Source organism: Taeniopygia guttata, chromosome 2 (genome assembly GCF_048771995.1).
Source record: "Taeniopygia guttata chromosome 2, bTaeGut7.mat, whole genome shotgun sequence".
Lineage (NCBI taxonomy): Eukaryota > Metazoa > Chordata > Aves > Passeriformes > Estrildidae > Taeniopygia > Taeniopygia guttata.
Window position 1 is genome coordinate 63,004,072 of NC_133026.1, and position 23,458 is coordinate 63,027,529.

General features: G+C 38.6%; 1 protein-coding gene across 3 annotated transcripts in view; it reads left to right on the plus strand.

Moving 5' to 3' along the window:
* The window catches only part of CDYL (chromodomain Y like), a 103,481-nt gene that overhangs the window by 60,927 nt on the left and 19,096 nt on the right, over positions 1-23,458 (plus strand). For 2 of the 3 annotated variants that reach the window (XM_072924100.1, XM_030265444.4), the window contains exon 3: positions 19,985-20,029. The exons of the other annotated variant lie outside the window; for it this stretch is intronic. In XM_072924100.1, the coding sequence (XP_072780201.1) occupies positions 19,985-20,029 (45 nt within the window). The remainder of the gene's footprint in view (positions 1-19,984; positions 20,030-23,458) is intronic. 3 annotated transcript variants of the gene reach the window in all.

Here is a 23,458-nt window from a genome sequence, read left to right on the forward strand (position 1 = left end):
AGTGACTACCTTTATTTCAGTATTTCTCAGTTACAGTACATGAGGGGGGAAATGCTTTTTGTTATTGTCTTTTTCAGTTACAGTGTTGGAAAGAACAGCAGCATCATTCCAGTTCCCTAAGGAATTATTTTCTCATCCATTACATATTTCTACATAAGTTACTAAATTTGCTGTAACTATTCCTTTCTCCTGCTGTATCTTCTTTTGCACTCACAAACATTAACCAGGTTCACCTCTGAAAACACAGGAAATCTCTGGCCCAGCAAATGGGTTTTACTACTAACTTAATGGCAAGAGACCCAGACTCCCCCCAGTCTTAATTTTCTTTTTAACCTAGTATCTCATGAGATGCACATTCAAAATTTATTTTGGGTTTGTTGTGTTGTTTTGGGGTTTTTTTTCAGAAAAAAGTTAAGAAGTGCAGACAGGTTTGAATAGCCCTTACCAGCTGGTTTGCTAGGTTTTTGCTAGTGTTCAGCTGCTAGTTGGCTGCATTTCCATGGGATTAGTTGTGGGAGAGCCAGGCCATGGAGAGAAATTGAAGCTTGGTAGCTCCTTCATATGGAGCTGTTGGAGCTCAGTCCTATCATCTCAACAGTTGTTTTTTTCCCAAAGGGGACAGAAAACACAAAATCAGACCAGCTGGAAATGCTTGGAAATAGTCTTCAGTATGAAAGACTATAGAAGGAAAACTGTACAAGTATGCAAAACTGAATTTTAAGAGTTCCTTTCCAACTTCCAGTGATATTTAGGTACTTGCTAAGTCTCTTCAGCATTCTGGATATAGCAGAGGGGGAAAGTAGTGATGCAGGTTACTCTTCAGAAGGGCACTTGAGTTGGGCAAAATCATCCAAATAACAATGGCCCAAACTCTTAAAAATAAGAAATACACACATGTAAATAAAACCTAGATTTTATTCTCTTACCCATGTTCAGGCAAAACAAAGTCAAGTGAAAGTAAGTAATTAGTAAGAAATGGAATGTTCACACTGAAACTAGCTTAGGTTTACCTATTCAATTTACCCTTACAAATATAAGAGAAAGACAGTGACAAAATTTCTTCATAATGCTACTACAATTTTGTAAATTTTATCATTCTTGATCATGAGGTCTTTGGGTACAAGTTATCTTGTGATGCAGTAAGTTTGAGAACTGATGCAACTTTTTTTCCTTATCATCTTTAACTCTATATAGTAGTTCATCCCAACAGTTAGGTCGCAGGCTGAGTTGGTCCCAGAGGATCTATTCATGGAGTCTTTTGCCCTTTCCCAAAGAGATGGGACCAAGTGCAGCTCAAATCCTCAAGTCCTTCCCTTCCTCTGCCTTGCCAATGGAAGAAATGAAAGGCATAGGGGAGAGGAGTGGGAAGCACCTCCTTTCACAAAGAGTGGAAGCTGAGGATCTCAGGTAGGAGTGCAGGGGAGGTGTTGAAAAGAAAAACACTGGCAAGAAAAGAAAGGGACCTTCAAAGTTTAATGTGATTTCAATTGCTGCTGAATTTGAACCACCTTGGCAAAGTGCGTAACTTACAAATGTCTCGAGTTGATATTAGTATATTTTCAATGTGCTCTTATTTAATAATCAAACCAGTAAATTGTTAAATTGTGGGAAAATATTAGGACTGTGTGCAGTTTTCATGCAGAAAATTCTAAAATTAGTTTGTGGGAGTCCCTTATATTTTAATTATGTGTTGTATGAGGCCATAATGAAAGGATGACTCACTTTTGGTGTACTGCATTGTACCATTGTGTGGCAAATTAACCTCAATACATCAATACACTTACATATGTCTGATTTCCCTATTAAAAGGAAAATATGGTGTATCTATCAAAGATGGCACACAGCGGTCTCTGGGTTGAGGTGTGGAGTAGGAAGGATTAGGAGAGAGGGGAGTATTTGATAGTACTTGCCTACTTGGTTGCTTAGACTTTGCAATGAATGGAGATTAAAGGTCATGATTCAGCAGGAATTATATAAAAACTTTGTGTGAAAGCTATCAGCAATGTCACACAGAATCCTACAATGCAGTTACTGCATGGCAGTATTAATAGCACTTTCTGACAAGACTTCTTGCCTTTTGTTCTCATTTGCATAAATACAAAACATTGTATTAGGCACTTCTGAGTAACCATAGGTCACTGGGCTTGTCTACCAAATGTGCTCTTCAGCATAGAGGCTGCAATTTGTAATATTTTTTTTCCTGCAGTTGGAGTGGTTTTTTTAATTGGACATTTTAAGTCAAAAGACACTGACGTCATCTAGTCTGTGCTCCAGTGCATTACAAGTCATTACATTTCATCACTTACTGCTGTATCCTGAGTTAGCTTCAGTTAGCCTGGAGTATTATCAGGCTCTGGAGACTAAATTTCTGTTTGTCACTTAATGATGAATAGCAGGGAGTTGATTAGAAAAAATATGCTCAGATGAAAATACTTGTTTTGTGTGTTATGTTCTGCATAACATCTTGAGAGGATGCCATCTGCTTCTGAATAAATAAATAAACTGGATTCCTATTAAAAGAGCTTGCTTGCAGAAAAGCAGCTTATGTTTCAGTCATGTACACATAGCCCAGCTTTGGTAATGTGCCCTCCAAACACTTCCTTCTGGCAACCTCTGCTCTTCCCACCAAGACCCGTGCAGATTGTTATGCCTCCCTGAATGCCTGAGTGTGCTGACAGTGAAAAACTGTGTAGGCTGGTTATTAAAACTTTGGCTGAGGTCATCCTAATAAAAGGCTTGCCTTTGCCGCTTGTAATTTCTTTCTTTAGCCTCCATCTCAGCTGAGAGCCAGAGTAGAGGTGGACTTACATGATACCTTGGACCTCTGCAGCTCAAACTCTGGACTTTGTCTTGGATGTTGAAGCTCATTTGGCATAAAGGGCCTGATGAATACAAGAAAAGTGAGGATTTTTTTAATTGCTGGTCCCCTCCAACAAAAAAGGATTGGGGTTGTTTTGTTTTGTTGTGATCTTTTTGTGATTTGTTTTTGTCGCAATTGTCTATAGAGTAGCATATCACCAGAGAGACTTGCTAATTTAAATGTGTCAGGCTGAGCTGTAGTCTAGAAAGATACCTGCAGGGAGATCCAGTGCAAATAAATTTTAAGATAAAAGGTCTTACAAACACTGCTTCCTTTTTTTCCCTGCTTGCATTGTGTAGGCTGTGAAGTTCTACAAAAGCAAGGAGAATTTTAAGTATCTTCCTCAGTAACTATCAGTTCAGTTAAGTGTCTTCTTCAGTACACAGCCTCTTTGAAATCTTCATTCTGTACTGTTTTCTTGCAGAGAAGGAGAAACACAGCCACAGGTTTCTATTAGGCAACCTAGCCCAAGCCATACTTTCCCCCCTATTAAGTACGGTGGTTAAACATTAAGTAGAAGTGCTTCCCTACACTTGCTTGCACAATGTCTTTTTTCCTTCTATCTGTCCCACTTATCACTCCATGGTTTTGGCTGCTTCTTCTTGTCCATATCCTTTAATTTGTGACAGCCTATTTAAAGGGACTGAGCACGGGCTGAAACAAGCAGGCAACTGGGCAAAGCAGGGCCTTGAAACTGACAGTGCTGCTTACTAAAGCGTGCCCTAGTTGTATTTTGGAAAGGCTTAGTTTTTCTTTTTTTCCTCCTAAAAATAGCTGGTAAAGTGTTGAGGAGAGTTACCAAAGGTTATTTCTCCACTGAGCAAAAGCCCTTATTACAGTGAGTAGGGATCGAGTGATAACTCTGAGGCCCCCTAATAAAAAATCTCTGAGTTGCCCATAGCCTGCTGCAGTAGACCAATCTGCTACCCCCCTATGGATGCAAGTAGGTGTCACTAAGCAGCTTCTTCAAATACTGGCAATATGTAATATATTAACATAGAAACCTCTGTACTCTTACAGTAGTGGAAGGATTGCTTTATATCTCAACTCACATAATACAGGGCCTTTTTAATGACAATTTAGTTTAGCCATTTTCATTCTTTGCACTGGCAGCTGTGTCCCTGTGGATGATAAGAATGAAGGTACCTTGCTTCAGACAAGAAGCTTGTAATTGAGACTGATGAAGGAAGCTGCCTTTTGACTTAATTTTGAATAATGTGACAGCAGGTCATAGAGAGATATAGGCTAAACAAGTTTTGAAAGGCAGTATTTAACAGGTTAATATGTCACTATTCTTTCCTCAGCTCTATAATAAGAATAATTACCAAGATCTAGCAGTTAGTACAATGAACAGGGTATATTGGGTTGTATTTGGTTATTGAAAAAAATTATGTGATTCAATCTTGTGCCTAAAGTTCTGGGGTTTTTTGTTTTGCTTTTCATCGTACATTTTGATGTCCTTGTGAAGGTTGGTCAGGGCTTGTCTAAAATATTTGCAAGGACACTTGTTCCAGTCTTTGACTTACCTCTTTGTGAACTCTTTTTTAAACTTGATGTCAGAATTTCACTGGCTACAACTCTCCGTTGCCCCTCATACCTTAATGTGCATCTCCAAGAATAGTCTGATTGTGCTTCTCTAGTGATGTATATTTGGTAGTTAAATGTAATATGATCATCAGCTCTCATTAAGTGCATTTTCTAATGTGTCATGCCATCCTATATAAACTGGAGGAACCAAAATCGGAATAGTTTTTACTTCCTATGTTTTCAGCATTGAAGATCTGATTTCAGAGGGAAAAGAGGAGCTTAGTTCTGAGAATCTCCCATCTACCTCAGCAAACAGTCAAATTGAGCTCGTAAACGGTATTTAGACCTTGTTAAGTATTAGTCATGCTTGAATCATTTGTTATTTGGACATGTAGCCTTCCAGTCTTTCTTAGAAATTTGGAGAATTGCAGAGATCAATTAAGAATTTTCAAGCAGGTATTGTTACCAGATGAAAAGTCTGTGGTATATGCTCTAAAGTAGGTTTAGATCTCTTAGGGAGTTAATGCTCATATTGGCTCTGTCTTTAGTAGCGCTGATTTCTACCAATAGCTTCAAACTAGCAAGATGGTATCTGTTTATAGTAAGCCTGTTACTCCAACACGTTTTCTCCAGTTAGAAATACCAAACATCTTAAGTTTAAGAGCTGTGTAGAACAACATGTCACTGAAGCAATAAACATTGGCCTTCATTCAAAATACGATAGCATTGAAACTGGAACTATGCATGTAGAAAGCAGAATTTATTTTTAAACCTCAGGGATTTTGTATGGCTTGGACTCAAGGAGATGCTGATCATCTTAGTCCATTCTTGTACTAAGGTAGAATTGAGCATTTGTTCTCCCTGACAGAGGTTGCCTGATTGGTTCCTAAAATACATCCGTAATGGGAATTAAACCATCTCTAACTCTCTTTCATACTGCTTTTATTTGGAAAGTCCACTTCTTTTCTTTCCTCAGTATATTCTAATCAGTACAGGTCCAGCCAATGCCATTCAGAAATTATTCTTCCAACAAACAATTAATGTCTGACTTCCACATGCTGTAGAACAGTGTCAGGTCTCAACACCTGCTTCTTATGGACTAAAAACACCCTAATCTATTAATATTTCCTCTTATGTATTTTTTTTAAATCTCTTGACTTTGTTGATCAGCCATGAACAGTCCAAAGTATCTCTTTTGAGGTACATTTCTCAAAACTGGGCTGTTTCAGCAGATAATTAGTAGAATGTATCATCATTTGCACATATGAAGTTTCCTTATCAATGTGCTTCTGAATTGGTGTTGCCTTCTTCTATATATTAACATTGTTAACGGGTGTAGACTTCATGATTGATTATATATCTCAATAAACTTTCCTATGTTCTGCTCCATAGTCTGTTATTCCACATTTGTAATGCATGTTTTATTTTTCTTCCATAGAATTAAAAAATCTCTTTTCAAGCTGTCTTTCAAATTCAGCAGTATAATTTAGAAATGTGATACTCCCCTTCAAAACATTTGCAGTCCTTCCAGTTTGATGTAATCTGTTGGTTTCATGAGTATAGTTTCTCTTCCATTACCCGAGTCTTGATTTAAAAAGTACTGACTAGAATTGGGCCCAAGGCGAACCTTTGACTTGAAAAGTAATTTTAGTTTGATAGTATGTGAATTCCTTCCTGTATTTTTCAATTATTCATATGCTTTGCTTCTCTCATCTTCCAGTGGTTGTTACAGTTTGTGAATAATTCCTTGTTTTGTCACCAGTGTCAAAAACATCTGTTATTTTTTCTTTCCTCATTACCCCTTAACAGTAGGTTTTTTACTTGATTTCAAGGAACCTATAGAGGTTGGTTGTAGGTGTATGGGGTGGTTGTGCTGGTGGCTTTGTGTTGTGGTTCTTTGGGAGGCTGGAGATTGTGTGTCTTCAAAATTCGGCGGCGAAGAGTAGGAGCCAAAATTTTATTGAGAAAATAACAGCAGTGGTCCAAGTGTATTTACAGGGGGAAACATAATACTTCCACTGGGGAGGGTTGCACCAGTGTTGCCCCCCCAGTTCCTATAACTAGTGTCCCAGTGACCCTCCCTGATCTGTCACAGCACAGCTTTTTTGCTAGGCTTGTCTAATCTAGCAGCCATGACCATCTGAGATTTCCTAACCTTGTTTTGTTGTTTCTCAAACTTAGGAGTGACATTAGCACCTGTGAGACTTTCTAGAGTCTGAAGACTTTCTAATTCTATCCCTGTAAAGCTAAAAATGTAGTAAAGACAACTCACATAGTTTGCAGCACAGCTTAATGCCTTATGGCAAGAAAATGTATTTCTTTTTTCTTTTTGGTTTTCCCTTTTTTTTCTTTTCCCTCAGTGAGTTTCCTAGATTATGGTTATGGTTTTTTTGACTGGTACCAGAAAGGTGCAGCATTTTGCTGTCTTCATGCAGGACTGGGCTGTGCTTACTGCCCTACCTTCCTCCTCTGTAGAAGGGCGTAGCCTTGCGACCTACTTGGAAGCTGTGACCCACTCTCCACTCCCTCTGCATGACCTCTGGGTGATGGCAGCCCCCTGAACTGCCCCACATGAGGTTTGTCCATCCCACTGTCAAGGGCAACCTTGGGCTGCTTTAATTCATGTGTGCCTCAAATTTTGATCAAGTTTAAATTGAAGTGTGTGCTGTTCCTGAAGCAGTTGAAAATTCTAAATGTTTTGCCTAACAGATTTTAAAGATTGCTCCAGTTTTGAAGATCAGCAGCCCAAGATCCGTAGCTGTCTTTGCTATGCATTGTTTGCTCAGGCTGGTCAGGTGATGTTGTTTGCAGATATTTGCAGCATGCAGCAAACTCACTTCTTTCTTACTTTTACACTTTTTTTTTTTCTCCACACATACAATTTCCAGTGTTTGTAGTGTACTGACTCTTTTATTGCATAGTGACCTGCAGTTCCAGTAGATGACACTGATGAATCAGTTGCACTTTCTGTTTCATTTTTATCTCCAGACTTTCCAAAAAATTATGCAGTACGTTTGAATAATCTGAGTTCTGTGCTTTTCCTCCTCATTCCACAGTGACAATCCTTTCTTTTCCCACATATCTCCCAGTGATCCTCATCCTTTCTTTCAAAATGGTGCCATAGTTATTTTAATCTCTTTTTCCATGTGAAGGTAGATGATTTATAGATCACTTGGGCTCTAGGTATGTGAACTAGTAGTCTTGTTACTGGGCCTGAGCTCATTTGTATTAAGGCTGTTATTCAGAGAGTGGAGGGAAATACACATTCTCAGAATGTCTCACAGATTTATATAGTACCAGAATATATATTGAAATAATGAGTGTCCACATTAATTTTATCACTTCTAGCTTGACATCATACAAGAAAGTAATCTTCTAGTTTCATTTTGTTTACTAGCTATCCAGAATTATGGAAAATGTTTTTGTTCAAACAAATGCCTGGTTAAGATTTAAAAAGAAAAAAACAAAACATAATGAGTGAGGTCACTAATTATAAACTGGCAGAGCTTCAGTTAAGTGAATTCTACTAAGAACTTTTCCTGTCCAGGCTCTGGCTTCCTGTCTCATGCTTAAAGAAACAGCATGTGTATTCTAATAACCCACTTGTCCTTGTGCCGTGCATGCTTTTAACTTTAAGACTGTTAAAATAGGGGGTTTTTTTGACCTATTTAATGTCATAAGCAGTAAAGCATTACCTGAGTGCTTCCTGAAAACCTTTGACTCTCTCTGGTTTTAAACATATCCTAGAAAGTTGACAGATCTAGCCTGTGTTGGGTTTTTCTTGTTTGCAAGGTAAATATGACCTCAGGCTTTTAAGGAGCCAACTTCATGGGGTCACCACTGAAATGGACTGGAATACTTAATTGTTAAATTTAAAGGAAAATTCTCTGTGCTTAATAAAAATATTGGTAATTTTTGTCCTTTATATTTTCTTTTCAAGATACCAGTAAAGACCACTTAATTTCAAGTGTTTGTGCAAGAGTTTGACAAATACAAATGCACGTCTCAACATTTAAATATAGTCTGGGCTATCATGGGATGTTTACAAGGATCTTTATAGTTCTGTAAGAGGTAACAGTTTGCTAGAAGAAGGAGACAAAATGCCCTCAAGAATAATATACTTCCTAAGAGGTAGTAGTCCAGAAGGTTTCGACTGCAGAGTGATACATTTGTCCCTGGACAATGACAGAGAAGGTATCCTGGCTCACTGTGCAAATGAGAAAATTGTCTTCATTTACAGGCTGACCAGAAATACTTAATTTATGGGCTCTTGTGGTTTCATACAGTTGCAGGTTTGCTTTTTCTTCTGTCAGCGGCAAATTGTAACTACTGCTGTGTGAAAGCTGCAGTGGGGTAGTTTCTTTTTAGTGCATCTGAGAGGGAAGTGGCACAACAGAATTCTTAAACATGGATTTTCTAAGGTGAAATATTTGTATATTTATTTGATAGTGGAATTTGTGGTGATGTGTACACATACCAGTAGAAATATATTTGAGATGACATGGAAAATTAACTTAATTGTGTCTAATACTCACTTTGTGTAATATTACCTGCCCCATAAAATTCCAGAAACTGATAGCCAGTTCTGGAATGAATGCTTCAGAGACTCCTGCCTTGTAAATTCACAGAAGAGGATGACTACTGATGTAATACATATCCAAGCTAATTTGCAGCTTTTGTGGTCTACAGGTAATAATATAGGTAGAAACCAGTAGGAGGTCTGTGGTCAGTGGTGTTCCTCAGGGAGCAGTATTGCCTGCAGTCTTACCCAACTCGTTTGTGAATTACCTGGATGAAGGGATGGAATGTATCCTCAGTAACTTCCCTGACAAAACTGGGGGGAGTGGCTGACACACCTGAAGGCTGTTCCACCATTCAGCAGGACCTTAAAAGGCTGGAGAGTTGGGTAGAGAGGAACCTAATGAGGTTCAGCAAGAGTGAGTGTGAGTAGCTGCAGCTGGGGAGGAATAACTCCAAGTACCAGCACAGGCTGGAGGCTGACCCCCTAAAGAGCAGCTCTGTAGAGGACCTGGGAATCTTGGTGGGTGACAAGTTGACAATGAGCCAGCAGTGTGTTCTTTTGGCCAGGAGGGCCAATGTTATCCTGGAGTGCATCAGGTGTGGCCAGCAGGAAAAAGGAGGTGATCCTCCCCCTCTGCCCAGCCCTGGTGAGGCCCTGTCTGGAGTGCTGTGTGCATTTCTGGCTCCTCAGTGCAGGAAAGACAAGGAGCTGCTGTGGGGGGTCTAGCTGAGCGCCACAAAGATAATTTGGGTCTGAGCATCTCTTATGAGGACAGACTGCAGGAGTTGGGCCTGTTTAGTTTGGAGAAAGGAAGATTGAGAGCTCTCAATAATGCATATAAATATCTCAAAAGTGGATGGGTGTCAATAGGATAGTGCTAGACTTGTTTCAGTGGTGGCCGTAAACTAAAACACAAGGAGCTCCACCTCAACATGAGGAAGAACTTCTTGAAATTGAGGATTGCAGAGCGCTGCAACAGGCTGCCCAAGGAGGTTGTGGAGTCTCCCTCTCTGGAGACATTCCAAACCCACCTGATGTGTTCCTGCATCACCTGCTCCAAGTCACCCTGCCTTGGTAGGGGGGTTGGACTTGGTGATCTCCAGAGGTTCCTTTCAAATGAAATGACTGAATAAATAATAAGGGGGTGTGTTATTATATCTCAGTTAAATGAAATACACTTTAATCAACACTGTTTGTTTTTTATTGTCAGTATAATAGGCTTTTGCCCACAAAATTTACAGGACAGACTATAGAATCAAGTGTTTGGTGTTTTTCTGCCTAACTTGGGGAGAATTCGAATTTTGTTGCCTGAGTCTGCTGCTCTGAACTAATAACATGAGTAAATCTAAATGGAAATAATCTCTATATCTCTATGTAAATTTAAGACTATATAATTTGATACATTTGGTGAGGTACTTTTTCATTTGGTTGAGACTTTTTTTTGTTTGGGATTTTTTTTCGCATGTTACTAAAGGTCAGGATAATAAGATATCCTAAGTCTGTGTTTGTTAAGTATATAGAAAATTCCTACTTTCAGCTATTTTGCTGCCTGGTCATGCCAGGGATCTAAATCAACATGAAGTCATTAAGAAAGCTCTTTAGCTTGGTTTTAAGTGCTACAAAAGTATCAGTGATCTAAATCCCCAAGTTTTATGAAGACTGTTAATACACTGTGAAGAGTAATTTCATTCATGGAAATGAAGGACATCTGCCTCTTCTGTTTCTTTTAGTCTTCTCATGAGTTTTTTCAGGTGATTATTGAAAAACTCAGTCTGGTGGGAGAAAGGCTCAATAGCAAATGATTGAATGATTTGTGACCTATAAAACCGAGAGTGTTTCAAAAAGGAGGAAAAGAGATTTGGTCCACTATGTTTTGAGTGCACCTCATCAGTGCTTTCCCATTATGCTTCTGAAATTACATTTTCTGATCCTATTCTATTATTGTTGCTACCCAATCAAACAAAAATATACCTCAGAACTAAGTTCAGTTTTATACTTTTTATTTCTCTGTATATTATCTTCACTTTTTCTGCCCACCTATTTTAGCTTTTCAGTACAATCCCCATAGCATGGGTTTGGGTTTTGATACTAGTAGCTTTCTCTCTCTCTTTTTTTTTTCTGGCCCTTACTGTGTAACAGTTTTTCACTTGCTGTGAGGTTAGAGGATGTTACTCTTTGATTTCCAGATTACTTGAGAGGGTTTAGCAGTAAAAATCTGTAAGACAGTGAGGAATGCTATATGAGAGCTCCACAGGCTTCACTGAGTGCAGATTTTTGTAAAACATTTCCTACTTTGAAAGCTTATTCCCTCAAACCTGCCTAAGTTTCCTGAGCAGAAGACACTCTGCTTCATCTGATGCTTGCTGTTCTACAGCCCCCTTTTTCTGCCAGTCAATTTTATTGTGAAGGCCTACAAAAGATATTCCTTGTTTTATCTTGGTTCCATCTTTAAAATAGTTTGATTTCTGTAGGATGTCAGTATTTGTGGTTGGTCTATATTTGTTTTTTTGCTCTTGCAACCATTGTTAGACATTTTAAATTGAGAAACAGATGAACAGCTAAAACGCAAATATTTTAAAGTTTGGAGGGTATTTATTTTGTTTGTGTATCTTTCTCTCAAAACATTGTACATTGTTACAAACCAAAGGAATTCCATAGATACTGTTTTACCAGATGGGTTTGCTGAAATACCCAGGATTTTGTTACATTTATTTTATTGCAGTGGTTACCAGCAGAGCAGAAGTAATGTTCTATCCTTCAATGCCTTAGTGATGAGGACTTTTCTAACCTTAGTGCTGCCATAATATTGCTATTGTTACCCTCTCATGAGGTTATGGTCTGGCAAGTGTTTCAAGTTGTCCTGGCCTTCTTTGCTCTAAATCCCATGTATATGCTAGTGGGCTACTCTTAAATGTTTCATTTATTTATTTATGAAACTTCAGCACTTGGAACTTTCAATAGGGCTGTGAATACTCAATTTGAGTGACTAATTTTTAAAATGCATCAAGTTTGGGATGGACATATATGTACTCTGAAAAATGTCTGTGTGCTTCTGAGTGTTTATATTTGTTATGTCACCTTTTTATAGTAATAATTATATTAATATGCACTTTGTCATATTTTGTGAAAGAAAAATACATCTTTAAGTGGTCACATTGTTAAATTAACTAAGAAATTAGTCTTTACTAAGAGATAACAGTTTTTGAAATATAGGTTATAAATATAAATTGGATGATACAATATTGAATTACTTTAATGAAGTTTAATGCTAAAATCCACATAGTAAAAGAATCAATTACACTGGCAAAAAAAACCTCTACAGAAACTGAATTTAACAATAATTGATTCTTTTGAATCACAAATGCAGCTTTGCTAACCAGATGAGAGGAACACTTTTCACTGCAAATAAACATCTCTTAGTATTATAAATTAAAGAATAAGTTTCCTAGGAAGACATTTTTAAAAAAAATGTTTACAAAGAACTTTGTGTGTGTGTTCACAAAGGTGAACTTCCAGTGCAATGCCTGATGGTTCTTCACTGAAAGTGTAATCTCGAGTCATTGCTATATGTCACATTTTTCGGGACTGGATTTTTTTTTAGCCATCTTACTTGCAGTATTTATACTTTGTGGAAGTGATGAAACTTTAATGGCTTGAGATTTTAGTCTGCTAAGAAAAGGAGGGGCAAAAACCTCAGTGTCTTTACCTATTATCCAAATTATCCAAACTTAAATTACTAGAGAATAAAGGAAAGGAAAATGTCAATAGCAGATAGTTCTGCAGTGAGTACTGGGCTTGCATCAGAGGGAGTTATATGGTAGAAATGTATGGGATGTCAGGAATTCCCATATCCTGAGAACACCATGTGTTGCTCTGCAGTTTGCTTTCTGAATATCTTTGCTATCAAAGGCGGCGGAACTGATAATCTCTTCCTCACACAAGCCTTTGTGCAATGATGTGCAATTTAACAGAGCTTTGGCCTGTGTATCAGAGATGTGCTTTTGCTATCATTTTCATTTATAATCCGTTCAGACTTGGCCACCTTTTAAGTCTTTCTAAAAATGCTTGGCTGTGTGCACACTCAGCAAAACCCTCTTAGTTTTTTTTTCCATTACGTTGCCTGAAGATCGCCTACACTGAGCACAGTCTGGCTTGGAAATGAATGTAATGATGCCTGCAGATGTTTCCTACTAACATGATGCTAACAGCAGAGGAAGCAGTCTCCTTTTCAGCACACAGATCTCCTCAGCATAGAAATAGATGTCCTTAAAAAGATTTTTTGTTTGTTTTTTTTTTGTGGGTGGATTTTGTTTGGCTTTGAAGTGATGGAGTTTTGTAACCAGCTCCTTTTGCTGTGGGATGGCTGGACCCTGGGGCAGCTGAGGCTCTTCATGAGCAGACCAGGTGGGGAAGGGGCTGCTCACCAAGTCACAGCCAGCTGTGGCTGCCTCTGCTGGCAGACAGCTAAGTGATCTTTCTGCTTCAGCTCCTTTCCTGTCCACCTCCTTCCTCCTTGATTAGTTTCGTCAGACTTTTTTGTCTTTCTCTAACGTGACCCTGTGCTTTGCTGTACAGGGGTGTCTCTGTGCCTTAGCTGTGTTCTTTCCATGCCTGTCCTGCTGGGAGCCCATCACCTCCTGCCTGCCAGACTGGGACGGCAGCTGCGAATTGGCAGCACCACCAGCCTGGAACACCCTCCTGCAAATCTTGTGCAGCTACTGAGCACTCTCGTGGCTCATGAGAATGTTTCTCTGACAAAGTATTCCTTGATTTAGTGCAGGAAAAAAAGGAGGAACCTAGAGGTCTCTCAAAAGAGAACTGGCTCTGCTTTGGCTGAGACTCATGGAAAACTAATTTCCCCCTTCCCTCCCCCATATGCTTTGTTTATCAGTTAACTTCCATTGCACTAGGCAATGCTGGACAAAACAGGCAGTAGCAGAACCACTATAAGTCCAAAAAAAAAAAAAAACCACAACAAAAAATCAACGTAAAATATACCTTAACTGCTGTCATCTCACCGTGATAAATGCAGTAAGCCAGGGAGGCATGGCACTCTTGAACTGTATATGTCTACTCTATGTCTACTCTTGCTATTGTTTTATAAGATAGTCCAGACTCCCCTAATGTCAGGGAAAGAGTGATTTTTATCATGGTCCACACTTAAATGCCAATATAGTAGAAGAATCAGACTGGCTTTACTTGTCTATCTGTAACCCTGCCAAATTCTAGTTTAGCATCAAGCATTGCAGAAGGTCATCTCAGAGAATTATTCTTAGAGTTAGCCATGAACTCCCTTGGGCAGTCCAAAAGGTATTGCACAAAGTTTATCCAATAACATCACCCATATTTAATTTAGACAGTATTTTGGTTGTGCTGAAACTAAGGAGATTAGCAGTTTCCCTTGATGAATGGCTGTTCTTGTTCCTTACCCTTGAAGAAAAATGGAATTGTCATTTTTAATCTGTTCATCTGGAAGTTTCCTCTTACCCCAGCCTTTCTCATCATTATTTTTAAACTGTTAGAAGGCTATCATTTCTAGTACCCAGTCATAGATCCAGTCTTCTGATTCGGAAGTATTTTGCAAATAAATGTGTAAACCAAGAGTAATTTTTACAGCACTGAGGTCATTGTAGAAATTATCTTTTCATAGTGGAGACTGTAATCCGTAGAACATTTTTACAAAGACCTTACATAGCATGAGACCCTAAGCTTTATGGCAGAGGTACAAATACATGTATTGGAGCTGTTGTTGTGGCTTCCCAGACAAATATTCAGACCTCTCCACAGAAGAGGATTCTTGCCCTCCAGGGTTCATTCAAGGACACAGGCAGAGCTCTCCCCATTATGACTGAAAGTAGCAGTTAGCTGAGAATCCAATTGTCACTGTCCACAGTTTGCCAATCTGCACCTGATACCATGCATCCAGGTACCTTCTTTGCATTCCAGCTTGTTGAAAGGCAACTGCCTTTAGGTAGCGGGAAAGAAAGGCAGAAGTGTTACACAGTGTGATCACATATGCATCACAGAATACTAGGAAATAGGGTTGGAATAGACCTTTGTCATCTAATCCATCTTTCTTCCCCACAGACAGCTTTGCAGATGACGTTATTGAGTCAATCTAACTGTTTCCACATGCAGAGGAATCCATTCAGGTTGCTGAGAAACACTTGTAGCTCTGGGGTTACAGAGTGTGCCAGCTAGTGACTGTTGTGTCAGTGTGCAGAAATAAAAGCAAGGAACTGCAAAATGGAGGTACATTTTCTCTGAGGGTCATCTGGTGGAACAGAAGGTGGTTTAGGCAATGCAATGGAGTTGGAATGCCATCTGTTTTTGTAGATGGCCCCGGGACATCAGAAGTGTTGATAACTCTTAACTGGTCAAGGATGTACTGGAAAAGAGTTTTATGTGCAAATTTTTCATTGAAAATAATGTGCATGTCTCTGGAGATGCTTGGGTTGCTGTTGAATGGATTTTTGTCTGTGAGAACTACAAAATCGGGGGAATTTTTGTTTTCAGTGTTTGACTTGAGTTTACTTGTTGAAGTGTTTGGTTGTAGCAGAACATTGTAAGGCACCTCTTGGGCATATAATAAAGTAAAATGCAACACACAGCAGTGGATATACATTATTTTAAATGGACTGTACTTCACTTTCTTTGCTTATGAGTTCTGGTTATTTGCTTCATTGTGTAGTAGGACTGTGCAGGGCAGTCATTCTCTAGTGCTAGCTCACTAGAATGCCTGTTTGGGATAAATGCTTTGGCTTTTTAGGGGAACCCTACTGGTAGAGGGGGTGTTTTTTGAAGGAAAATAATTGTTGTAAATTGTTGTTTCCAGTTGCTTTGACCATTGACATGCAGTTTAAGTTACCAAAGCAGAGCAAAATCACTGACAGACCCTTTCAAAGGGTGATCTGGAAACAGCACAGGCCTGACTTCAAGCCACTGATTTCCCTTTACCACATAAAGAAAATATATTTTCAATTAAATAACTTCTGTCTTTTAGCAAAGTACGTGTGGGACTAAAGTTACGATCAATTTTAAATGTAGCATATAGTGCTGGGTTCCTTCTGCTTCAATTTTGACCTTCCTAAACTGCTTCATTAGTGTTTGCAAATTTTATTATTTCATATTTATTTTTGCTACAAGTAACGTGAAGACTGTGCATTCATGTTCATACACCAAAAGAATTTAAACTACTACAGTAACTCCAGTAGTAAATGCGAAAATTATATTAATCCTGAATGGATACAGTTAACATTCCTTTTAACAACAGAAATTACAGCAGAAGTAGAGCTTTGAACAGGCAACCATAGAATCCTATTTACAAATTACTGCAATTTATTGAATACACCTCTGATCCTGTTTTGAAGCAGTATTTTTATTTCAGAACAGTTTGAAAACTGATACATAAAAGAAGTAAATCTCAAAACAAAAGAATCACCTGTTTAGGTTTCTTGTCTTTCTGGTTTACCCTTTGAGCCAAAATCCAGTATTTGTCCACTTCTGCATTTGATTAATTCCTGCTTCATGGTCATCATACTGGGTTTTTCTATTTTACAGAGAATATATATAAGCTAGATGAAAAAGAAGGTGAAATCTTGAATTTTAAACCTTAACCATCCTAAGAAGAAGGGAAAAGGCTTTTCTTCCTGGCTAGTATGCACAGTGAAAGACTTATCTTGGGGAGAAGCGGTTTTGAGAGGACCACCCAGAGTGGAACAGTCCAAGTATCTCTCTGGTAACAAAATTGTAATCATATAATCATAAAACTGGTAATCATATAATCATTTAGGTTGGAAAGGGCCTTAAGTTCATCTTAATGGTGGAGTTGCCTGTGCTAGGTTAAGCCATGTCCTGGAGTACCATGTCTGCATGGGCAATGTGTTGTGGCATGTGAAAGGAACATGTTTTACAGTGAAATCTACTATTTACAATAGCCATTAGTTTAGGAATAAACCTTTCCTACCAGCTTTAGAGTCTGTATCCTTTGCACTGTTTCCTGTGTCCTTCAGAAGACTGATAAAGTTGGCAACTAAATAACCCCAAATCGGCTTTTTGAGTACATATTGCGCTAATATAATTCTCAGAGATGTCAGGGTGCTCTCTAACAATGCACTCTACTGGAGCATTTGTTAGACAGATTTGTGAAGTGTCAGCTTGAACTTTAGTCCCTTTTCCACTCCCTTGTAGTCTAATCTAGTATTTATTGTAGTCAAGACTCTTGCAGCCTGGACCTAGCAGGCAGGGAAGTCCCTGTTTGTGAAGAGGAGGTGATGAATAGTCACACTTCTCTGACTGTCCCTGTTCAGGCTTCATCCCACTGCAGACTGGCAGCCTCAGCAGATGTATGGCTTTACCTCCCACCTCCCACTGTACTTCGTGTCTCAGCAGGACATCCTGTTTGCAGTTTCTTTCTTGGGGCAACTTTTCTTGTTCCTTTTTTCTCTAGCTAAGCATTGATAAACTACAAATTGATGACAGCAATGGCAGAAATGACACTGTATTTCTCTTGCAGATGCCTGCAATGGTTTTTCTCAAATTTTTTTTTGGGAGAGTTTAAGGAATTTACATCACAGGCTGTTTTCTACAATGAAAATAAACCAGTCTACTGATGTGGTCTAAAGTACAATTGTGTTGTGTTTTCAAAAGTAGTTCCCAATCACAGTGTGTTTTGTAGCCATGGAACTGAAATATTAGAAGATAGATTCACAGCAGGAAGTGGGTTTTAAAATGGTAATTGCTATTTGCTACTCTGTAAACTGGAGAAGAATGTGTTGATGTTATCTTTAGACTTGGTGCTTTTCATATTGCTTGGTTATCCTGTCCTCTTTCCCCCTACCTCTTCCAGATGAGTTCCTAGTCACTGGTAACGCATGGGAATTGATCAGGCTGAAAGTTAACCCAGCACACCCCACAAAATTTTTTAGCTTGTTCCTGCTGTTACATTATTTTTGTCAGTTTTTATTGGGGTTTCGGCATGTCTTCATTTCTTTATGTCAGTTTATTACTCATTTCTTGACACTTAGTCAGAAGCTGATATTTCTGTCCAAATAATGAACCTAGAGAATGAAAACACTAATGCTTTTGCCCAGATACTCAGAGATAGTTGAGCTGTATTTAATGTTTTTTGTAAATTTGGTTTAGGATTCCATTGGTCTTACTCAAGACTTGGAAAGGGAAAAACAAAGGAGGTAAAAGTACAGGTGATAGTTTTAAACCGGAATTTGGCTGAACTCTGGAAAGGTTCAGCAGATGCATCAGTGGATGCAGGGATGGTATTAAGGAACCCAGCTGCATTGTGTCTGGGTCAGGCAGAAATATCTGCTATGAGTGACTTGTTTATGATGTGGCAGGCTATACAAGGAAGAAACAGAGAAGTGAAAGGAAACAAATCTTAATTTTGATATTATGTAAACTAGATTGATACTTAAGTACCTCAAAGTAATTCAGTATGTGCTGCTTGCCCAGGTCACAGGAGTCTGCTGAGGCTTAGGGAAGGTGTGATCTTACTGAATATTCCAACTAAACAGATTGCCAGTCTGGGGCATGAGCAATCAAGCCTGAGGACATACATGCAGCAGACTTCCTCCTTGTAGTAGGAATGAATTTGGTTACTCTGTTTGCAGTGTTGGTCTGAGCAAGGATATGATCTGTCGGAATCTGTGGGTATTGGAGTTCCGACAATGATCGTGCTGCTTCTTGCTTGTAGTCTCTTACCTGATTTTGTGAGATGAGGGGTGGGGTCAGGAGGGGAGTAATCCCTCTTTGAAAAACAAATCCCACAGTAATTCTTCTAGAAATTCCAATTAGTTTATAATTTTGTTTAAAAAATAATGAAAAGGATGATTCCACTGCAACATTTTTCTTAATTGTGATGATTCAAAAGAACAGCTTAAAAATACTTTGATAGCATTTTAACTGAGCTGTAGGAGGAAATATCTAATGGTGTGGTATCTTTTGTGATGGAGCTGGCGTGGAAAAGTCATCAGGTATCATAACTAAGAAAAGACAAGGTGTTTATGACTGCAAGACACAAATATGATGTACAGATAATAACTAAATGGAAAACTATAAGCAACTTTGGTTCCAGTAAACTGTTAATCTTAGGCAGCACATTAGTGATGTGGAGACATTCTGAGATCAAATGGAGATGCAGAGTTTCTTATAACTGTATACCAAATTGCCAGTGACAGAGAATGTCCACAGTACATATACAATAACCCTGAAATCTTTGTTGCTACAAATTTCCACTTTTAAGTGTCCCATTTTAGGATTTTTAGGAAGCAAAATTAATTTTTAAATAAAAAAATTTTAGTTTTGAACATATTTCCCACTTGGCAGAACTGAGGATAATTTTATATATACAGTTGCAATGCTGAGCAAAATAGGGTTGCTGCTGTGATGAGGTTATTATTTTTAAATCCTTACATTCACATGTAAGTATATATTATAGAGAAACTTCTGATTTATTATTTGTAATGGTATGAAACTGCAAAATATTGGTAAAATATATTCCAAGTAATGAGTGACCTCTTGTAAAAAGATGAAATTTTTCTATGATACCCAGTGTGGCTCTCCTGAGTATTGCTTTGGATCTCCAGTAGGTTTTAAGTGGAAGAACACTTTTGAAACTTGACTTTGAGAGCTGTCTTGTTTATAAACAGAAATAAACTAAAGTTGTTTACAGCTGCCTTTTTTTAAAAGTCTTTGTTCTACATATATCTGAAACTACATCACTATAAATTTTATTAACCAAGGTACCTTCCAAATTTGCTAGTCTTTAAGCAAGCAAGTCTTGGAGGTATTTCACTGGTCACTCCTCTTAAGTCTGTCATTTGTTGTATGTACAATATATTCATACCCATTATAAATATTTTTCTTATGGCATTCTGGTTTCACCACTAGTATTTTAATTGACTTTGTACCTTGCACTACATTTCACTTTTGATTTTGGTCTAATTCTCCTCTCTTATTTTCTTTGTCACTGGAAAAATAGTTTGTGTTTAGCATCTGTATCTATGAGAACTTTAGAGTTTTACTTTGCATTTCTAATACCCGTTCTTTATCTGTTTTAGCATCTCCCTGTATCCTTACCAGTGTTCTTTACTTCCTATTTTCTTGTAAGTATAGCATATTCTCTTTTTCCCCTCAGTTTCTATTGACCTGTTTAACCATGTGGCGCTAATTGAAGCTACATCTCACTCCTGAAGAAAGTAATTCAATTACTGTATAAGTTCTGTTTCATTTTTACACCCTCTCCTTATGCCTGGGATATCTTGTTATTTGTCTGAAAAGTATTCAATGCAATATCTTTTTTACATAACACAGCTATCTAAAATTGCACAGCATTCATCTTAGTAGAAATTAAAATTCAATTCCATTCTGTTTGTTCAGTGGTTGGAATCTATCATGAACAGGTGGGTCCTTGGCAGGTTTCAGGAAGCAACCAGTCATGTAATTCATCTATCATTCTGTCTTATCTATGACATATTTAAATGGTTTCCAAGTTGAAATTGAGCTCACAACTGTTGCTGCTTATGTACTAGTCCCATTATTTTTGTGTACACCATCTTTTCTCAATAGAATTCTTCTGTCATTTGTGTAGTGAATCTCCTTGATATTTTTGGTTTCTCTGTGTTCTTAATAGATTATTTCCTAAGGCAAGATTTAGCATTGTAAGCATCTACTGCACCTAAAAATGTTCAGACCCTGTCACCCGTGAACCACCTCTTAGTAATAATATAAGTCTGAGCACAGCTTTATGAACGTCCTACTGAACACAAAGCTTCAGTACTAGAAGCTAGCCTGCTAGCCCAAACTTCAAATGAAAATTTCTTTTTTCCTTTTACCTGCCTTTTCAAATTAACAGGTTGTGGATCTATGTCCTTCCATGAATTTGCAGTGATAAGATATTTTAAATCTATAAATTTGCTCTTGAACTGTGAACACATCAGTGTGACTCCCATGGAAAGATGTGCTCCTGCTGACATCACTAAATAGCCAAATAAACTTTACTTTGCGATTGCCAGCTACACAAACTATAAAATTCTCTTTCACTGCACACTTTGGTTTAAAATATCAGACATGATACACTTTGTTCTTGGAGTTTGTGTAGCAACAGCCATTATGGTACCTAACTAAACCTCCCTTGATTTTGATTGCTAAGTCCTGCTCTCTGAGACAGACCTTAACTGGTTTGTCTTTTATGAAGCTTGTTTGGAAATTTGCCTTAAACCACATTTTTTTTTTTTTTTTCCTGTTGGTTAGTTGTTTTCTCTACCACAGATGTAACTTCCTAATTTCTTGATTTTTTTTTCTTCTTCCCCTTCAAAATGTCAGCCTCCTAGTATTGGTCTTTGTAATAGTTCAGAGGCTGTAGTTTCATATTTATACATTGGTGCTGCTGAAATAATATGCCCCACTTAAATATCACCATGTTAGTTCTGTTGCTTCTTTAGCTGTCTCTTCTGTATAGCAATAGTATCTTTTTTGGTACTTGCATTTTAATCTGGATACTAATGATTTCTGTAAATAAAAAAAAATCCAGTACTTCATAAAAGCAGATTCTTGCAGGAAAAAATAGTTTTTGGGGATAGGGACCACCTGTAACTAATAATCCTGGCTTCTATATTCCTTGCTTTGTAGCCTGAAGGAAGTCACTTTGGCAGCTCTGAACCATTTTCCATGTATGGCAGCATGTGTTAACTACTTAATTAGTGTTTTATGGACTTATCAGTTCAGGTTTTTTGTCTGTGAGATTATTCCTTTGTTAATTTGTTCATAAATATGACAACAGGCAATGCAGTAGAAAACCTAAGGTCTTCTACAGACGCCTATTGCTTTCCTCAGCAGTATGAAGAGCGTGCACCCAAATAGAACCTGTTCACGTGTTCCATCCTGCTGTGTAAGGGCAGCTCACTGCCTCTGTCTCTTCCAGTTGCTGGCTGAGATGTCTTCTCTGTTCACTGCTTGCATCTGTGGTTATTTCCCTGTGATGTATTTTTTGGGGGGTTATTTATTTATTTATCTCTTTGTTGCAAAATTTGATGAGATCTTTTTCTTCTGATGGGCATTTTCCCAAGACTTGAGGCCATCATCATAGAACAGTTTCGGGTGGAAGGGACCTTAGAGATCATCCAGTTCCCACCCTTCTGCCAGGGGCAAGGACACCTTCCATTAGGCCACACTGTTCAAAGCCCCATCCAGCCTGGCCTTGAGCACTTCCAGAGGCAGAACGTCCACAGTTTCTCTGGGAAACCTGTTCCAGTGCCTCTAGATTTGTTCCAGCAGATCGGTGTCCTTCTTATGCTGTACTCCATGTTCAAGATCTTTGCTGTCTCTGCAAATCCCAGGTGTGGAGAGCTATACCACTTGTACCATGGTCAGGGCAAAATGATGTGAAGACAAATGCCTCCTGTGCTTTCTAGTAATTTCCTGCAGTGATGCAGGAAAAAGCCTAATTGAGGAAGGATGTTGTATTTTTTTTCATGCAAAGCATCTGATCTGAGTCTTACTCTTGGTAGTCTTCTACTGTTGACTTAAGGATTTTCTCTGAAGTTTTCTTTATTTCATTGTTTTGGTGGGGTATTTTTTTGATTATGGTGATTATTATTGTTATTATTGGACATGCTTCACAAGTTCTCTGGTTGAGGTGGCTCCTCATATATGTGCTGATCCTAGCTACTGTAGTCAAAAAACAGAGAGGCCAGATATGGCCTGAAAGTGCAGGTTGTCACTCCTTTCTACTGTTGCCAGTAGATCATATCCTCTGCAACAGGGCAGATTGAGCAAGGTGAATGTGATACTGTTCTGAATTAATTTTTCAGTTCAGAGCATCTGACTATCCAGCAGCTGTTGCATGGGATGTCCAAAGATACTTTTCATCACCCATTCCTCAGCGGTCCCCGACTGTACGCTTTCCCAAGACCTGTAATCTTCTTTTCACCCTATTTTCTCCTACTGGTGCCAATGCCCAGCTCTTGATTTTCACTCCACACCCCTTCAGGCGGCAGAAGTGGTCAAGGGGCTGGTATCTCTCTTGCGTAAGTGCAAGGATCAGGACTAAATACCCAGCTCTGCAAAGTTTAGTTTTTCGCTTGAGGATCTTGGGAACCTCTTAGAAAAGCCAGAGACTCCTCTTTTGTTCTTCCCCTTCCCACCCCAGCCAGTTATTTCTTCCAAGGTCAGTAATTTCTGATAAGAGGTGCTGCTGCAGAGCAGTTTGCCTGTGTATACATTAAGTATTGCAGGTTACTCAAGTATAAGGTGTAGCTGGTGTCATTAGGGCACACACCTGTGTGCCCTTGGTGTACTGGAAGATGGCTTCAGGTTCATTTGCCACCTTTTAATTAACCTCTTGTTGAATATCCCACAGGAGGTTGAGACAACTTCTGTGAATAGCAGACATCAGATAGAGGCTGGAAAGACGTTTGTACATTTTTGAGGTAGATACATAAAAATAGAGGTGCCTTTTTCCAGGAGGGATGCTCACTCCAGCACTCTGATCTCAGGGTTCCCTGGAATGTTTAACACATGCACATCAGTTTCCT